This window comes from Nuphar pumila, chromosome 7, assembly GCF_984573655.1.
Source record: "Nuphar pumila chromosome 7, dmNupPumi1.hap1.1, whole genome shotgun sequence".
NCBI classification, from domain to species: domain Eukaryota; kingdom Viridiplantae; phylum Streptophyta; class Magnoliopsida; order Nymphaeales; family Nymphaeaceae; genus Nuphar; species Nuphar pumila.
The window spans coordinates 11995024-12001023 of record NC_143255.1 but is presented as its reverse complement, the minus strand read 5'-3'; the positions used below and the strand labels follow the sequence as shown (position 1 = coordinate 12001023).

Here is a 6000-nt window from a genome sequence, read left to right as displayed (position 1 = left end):
ATGTAAACCTACATCCACGACCTCTGTACACTACCTTTTTCAATGGGTGCTGCTGTATCTGATCACCCACCATCTGCTGTTGGGCCCCACAGTTGATAGGCTATATCTGAAAGATGGTGGGTGATCAGGTGCAGCAGCATACTAAAAGTGTGCAATCACATAGCACCTGATATGCCCTCAGTGATATTTATATTATTATTTAATCCACTTGCAAATAGTGGTGGCAAAACCTGACACGACCCGCCAACCCATCTCTTAGGCAGGTTCGGGTTTGGAAAAAACAAACCTGTTTAATAAATGGGTCGACCCGCCTAACCCGTTTATTAAACGGGTCGGGTTCATGTTAGGGGTATGCCAACCCGGCTGACCCGTTTAATAAACGGGTTAGGCGGGTGGGTCAACCCGTCAACCTGACCCGCGAACCTGAGAACCCGTTTACCCGACCCAACCCATTTATTAAATGGGTTGGCGGGTCGTGTCGGGTTACCCATTTATTAAACAGGCCGGGTTCGTGTTTGCCACAGCCGACCCGTTTAATAAACGGGTCGGGTTCGGGTTGAGGTATGCTGACCCGCCAACCCGACACGACTGCCACCCCTACTTGCAAAGCTCACTAATTTTGGAATGTACAATACCAATTACATTTCCATCCAATTTGGTAATTTTTGATAGAGTATGTTTCTTGAAAAGATGACGATGCAACTGAATAGCCTTCCTTATTTGAGCCAACTTTATATTCCTTGAATTTGGGCTCTTCTTGGGCAGCAGCACTAAGACTTCCAACCATGTTAGTTTCTTTGTGCAGGTGACCTTCTTCCAGCAATGGAAACTGGACCGACTTGCCTTGCCTTGGACTGACTATGACCTGGGTCCTCTAATCTGAACAGATCTGGGTCGGGTCGGTTTCAATAGTAATGACCCTGTTTCTCTAACATATGTAACATGGAGAAACCACAGGTCCCATATGCACCGATCGAGAGGTGTTTCTTAAAAGATTTTTGTTGCAATACCTGCTTCAGTGAATGCAGCATGCTTTTCATGGGGAATTCAGGACAGGGAAACGAACGGAACGGCTCGTGGCTCTGTTTGTTTCGACTCATTCCAAGTTTGTTTGTGATTGATTTATGTAGACAGCAAGCTGAACCACAAGCTGCTTATTTAATATAAACATGTTTAGTTTGAACGCTCATGAAAAACTAATATATAAAAATTTAAGTGTTGAAAAAATGTTGTTGTATGGATGGCTAGACGGTATGACAATTGAGAGAGGTTAAGTGTTCAAAACCTGCTGTTTTCAGTTCATATCCAAACCACCTTCTCCAAAAACTTTAGCTGTTGTGCTTGATATATTGTTATAAAACGGAAAGCATGACATGATAGAAACTAGTTAATGTCTCACCACTCCTATGAAAACACCTTCTTGGTTCGTGCTTGGACACGGCGCCAATTGCTTCATATAGTCGTTCAATACTTCTTCTGTAAAAGGTTAAAGACATGGTTGGTATTCTTGGAACACGATGTCAGACAGGCCACATGCGTTTTGGACAATTCAAGTGAATTCGGTGGCTTGGACGAGTCATGTTTTTTATTTAATTTATTAAAATTAAAAATAAACATAAATTATATATATATATATATATTAGGTGGTAGCTGCCTAACACTTTATTTGCGTACCCTAAGCCTACCACTCTCAATTGTGACATAAATTTGGCTATACAAATTAAAAATAAACACAAATTTTGGAAGGATTTTTTTTATTTTTTCTAAAATCTGACTATACAAATGTGACATGCTTGATTTTATAAGAAATCAACTCTTGGATCATCCAATTTGGACATGCAGTTAGGTTTTATAAGATTTAAAAAATCAATGATCTACACTTTTCAAAAATATTAAATAATTAAAAATCATCTTTTTATTGAAAAAAACGTGATCCAAGTATTATTTCCTAGCAAATCCAACAATGCAGAACACATCAAAAGGGTCATATTTGCAAAAAATAATCCAAAAACCCCTATTCACTAGTAGTAGGCTGGCAGATGTGTTCAACATGGCCGATTTGCTAGTAAATAACACGATTTTTTAAGCATTAACTATTTTTAAAAATTGTAGACCATTGATTTTTAAATTTTATAAAAACCTAACTGCATGTAGGAAATGGGCAATCCAAGAGTCGATTCCTATAAAATCAAGCATGTAGATCACATTTTTAGAAAAAAAAAAATCCTTTCAAAGCCTGATAGGATTGTGGTAGGCTAAAAAAGTGTTATATATATATAGTAATGGGTAGGTGTCTGATGCCTTTTTGTGCCTACCACCCGTGGATAGTGGGTTTTCAGGTTGATTTTCTAAAAATCTGATGTGTTCTGCATCATCAATTTGCTCAAAAATCACACTTGGTTCATGTTTTTTTGAAAAAAAAATGATTTTTTAAGCAATGAATAATTTTTAAAATTAGACTGTTGGTTTTTGAATCTTATAAAAACCTAACTTGGTGCAGGAATCGGACAATCCAAAAGCCGATTCTCATAAAGTCAAGCATGTAGATGGCAATGTATGGTTAGATTTTAGAAAAAATAGAAACAATCTTTCCAAAGCTCGGTAGGCAAAAAAGGGGTCAATGAAAGTACAAAACTAATGAGTAGAAATCACTCTTTTCTTCAATAAATTTTAAATTTTTGTATATCAAATGTTATGGATGTGATCTATATGGTTTGTTTAGTAGGAAACCTATTTTGAATCATGTGATTATGATAAGTAATTAGGTTTTTAAAGGGGTCCAAAAATCATCGGTCCCACAATGTGCCAAAATTTCATAACTCAAAAGATCACATTTTTACATCAGAAAAGCATGATCTAAGGCCTGATCCTTAGCAAACAAACCTGAACACATTTATGTCATTAGATTGAGACGATACAACTTGCACCTATGAGAGAAAGAGAGACCTAATAATACAAAATTACCTTTAATTGACTGCACTGCACTCTATGACCGTCTCTCGCACTCAAATGAGAATATTACCTTTAATTGCAAATTTAATGTGATTTCACTTAAATTTTGTTTCCTTTTTGGCTTGTACTTCACACTCTCTTAAAGAGCTTTTGCTCTCTAATTAAGTCGTTTTTTGAAGAAAAGTCCATGCACTGTCTCTCTCACCCAATGAAGCATCTTGTTTTTAATGCATATTTAATTATCCACTTAAATTCGACCTTTAATTGCATTCTTGCATAGCTTCAAAAATGAATTGGTTATGAGACGACGCCAAGATGATCAAACTCTGCTGATTCGCCAGAGTTTGACTTGGCTGAGTTTGACCTTGATGGAGTTACATTGATTTCTTGACTCAGTTAAGGGTTGATGCATAGCAACTCCGTGGAGTCACGAGTTGACCGGTCAAGTGTGCCAAGTGTTTAAAGATGGTGATGCACCACGTTTCATAAAGCAATGAAAAAATGTTCATTTGCATTTAAGGTGTCAAGTGAGCACTGAATGCATATCAGGTGAGAGGCACCTCAGATGGTATTACTGTTAAAGGTGCTTTGGACGTGAGATGAGCCGAAGGCATCCAAGACCACATGAATGAAATGCCCCTTAGACGGGTCATAGCTTGATTATCACGATGTTATTTGGTTTGTGGATGTTGTTTCAATAGCTCACAAGGGTTTTGGATGTCTCATGCAACTTGTTTCCACTGCTCCGTTTAAGATTGCTGCAGAGTTGCTACTTTATGTAATTTAATTCATTATTAAACAGTACCCAGCATTTGACTATGTATCATTCATCTTCAAATGACGTAAAATCTAAATACAGTAGCAACTTATGTCCAACAGAGCAAACGGTAGAAAAGGAGAAAACAAAATGGAACAAGGCAAAAACAGCTGAAGAAAGAAACAGAATAAAAGAAGGCAAAAACAGGCAAAGATTGCCCATTAACAAAGGCAAAAAACACATTAAAGATATATATATTCACGGATTAACATCACGCTCTATCTTTGGTTCGCCTTTTAACTGTTGGATATGCATCACTATCTGCTTTTGTGATCTGGCGGGCGTGTGCTTAGCGTTCGCTTAACTGTGTAATTTCATCATTGTAGCTATCAGTAGTTGAAGCTGCTGCAGATGTAGAAGCATCAGCACTCATCATGTTGCTCACATCCTTAAACTGCCAATCAGTTAGATGTGCAGGCCTTGTCGTTACGGGGCTCAATTCTATGTACCCTGACAACATAGATACCACACGAGACATACGCGGACGTAGTGCTGGGGATGTTTGTGTGCACAACAGAGCGACTCCAATCACTCGGCGAGCTAATACTTCATCGTATTCAGTTAGACTTGGATCCACCAATTCCAACTCACTGTTTCTATCATGCAATTGCCAAGCCTGTGAAATCATCAAACATGATGAACTTCCATAGTATACTGAACACGATGTGATAAACTGTAGCCTCAACTATATTGGCATCAGCTTCTCTAAAAAAAAAACTATATTGGTATCAGCAATCCTGAGATGCGGATAACAATACTTTTCTTCAGCAAGTTTCAGAAAGAAAAAAGTTTTTAACAAAATAGAAATCAAAAGAAAATACTTCTCATTAGTGTGTGATATTAAAGTGGAAAAGTACCAATAACATACAAAAGAAAATGACAATCAAAAACTTATTCAACTGTATAAAATTAAAAATATATATGAAGCAATTTCCAAACCTTTCTTTGATATTTTAATCTTCTAGAATTTCCAATATGTGAAAATACTATGATATTGGTAATATTAGTGATTGCAGTTGTAGAGAATAAGTTTTTTTAAAGCACGAAACTCTAAAGTAGTATTTGCTACTGAAAGTGTCAACACAGATAAAATATGATGCAGAATGAAGGTCCATAAGCACTCATCTGCACATATGAGTTCTTTTGGCCTTCAACCTACTGATGCATGTCGACTCTCCATGTAAAAATGATGAAACTTAAGAAATTGAGATCATGAATACAACACTTCACGCCACAAATCCCAGGGGATCTATAACATGGGAGGAGGCCATGTGTCATTTTCTATAAATCAAATGTATATATATGATGACAATGAGCTGCACAACATGCACCTTGAACTTAGAGGATGTGCAACCCAGTCTCATATGAGCAATGACCTTGCTTTCTACGAGCATATGAAACCCAAATGGCTTTCATATCACATCCTAGTGTAATCTTTCTTCATTCTCCATCAATCGTGCTTAAAAGACCCTTACCCATTCTAGAAGATATATCTCTTTTGTGTCCAAGCTAGTGTCTGCATTAGGCCTTCCACTAAGGATCTCAAGAGCAACAACCCCAAATCCATATACATCTGCTTTTTCGGTTAAATGCCCACGCATTGCATATTCTGGAGCAAGATAGCCACTTCAAGATTTCCCAAAAAGTATACATGAGTTTGATGAAGAGAACTTTTATTTAAAATTTTGAGTGTGAGCTGGTTGTTGAGAAAGAAAGTCTTACATCGTTCCTGCAACCCTTGTGCTCATGTGGGATTTCTTATCATCATAAAGCTTGGCCATACCAAAATCAGAAATTTTTGGATTAAGCTCAGCATCAAGCAGAATATTACTTGCTTTGACATCTCTGTGCACAACTTTTATACTTGATTCTTCATGAAGATAAGCAAGTCCTCGAGCTGTTCCCAAACAGATGCTGAATCGAGTAGACCAATCGAGGTTTAGCGTTCTTTTTCCTGCAAGAGTGCACAGCATCTGTTTAAGAAGGGATTTTAATATAAAGACCCTCTATCTCTAATAGTTTTTCCTTTAGGCAGATAAGGGGCACCAGAACTTGATTTGTTCAATTGAGATGATGAAATGAGATGGTTATATTTGACTAAGCAGTCAACCTAGCTTGCAAGATACGGTCCATCGATAGCTAGCGTAGAACATAATATTAATGATAGTAAATGTGTCATCTACCATTCCTGACCATGTTTAGCACTTAACATATGAGTGAGGTTATGCCTT

The 6000-nt window shown here is 37.3% G+C and overlaps 1 protein-coding gene across 1 annotated transcript in view; it reads right to left on the bottom strand.

The window, feature by feature from the left end:
* Positions 1–3746: 3746 nt before the first annotated feature.
* The window catches only part of LOC149831148 (putative LRR receptor-like serine/threonine-protein kinase At1g56140), a 96358-nt gene continuing 94104 nt past the window's right edge, over positions 3747–6000 (bottom strand). Inside the window, exons 22-24 of the mRNA XM_090012950.1 lie at positions 5492–5723; positions 5245–5395; positions 3747–4385 (exon numbers count right to left, since the gene is read on the bottom strand). Coding sequence (XP_089869076.1) covers positions 4059–4385; positions 5245–5395; positions 5492–5723 — 710 coding nt within the window. The 3' untranslated portion in view covers positions 3747–4058. The remainder of the gene's footprint in view (positions 4386–5244; positions 5396–5491; positions 5724–6000) is intronic.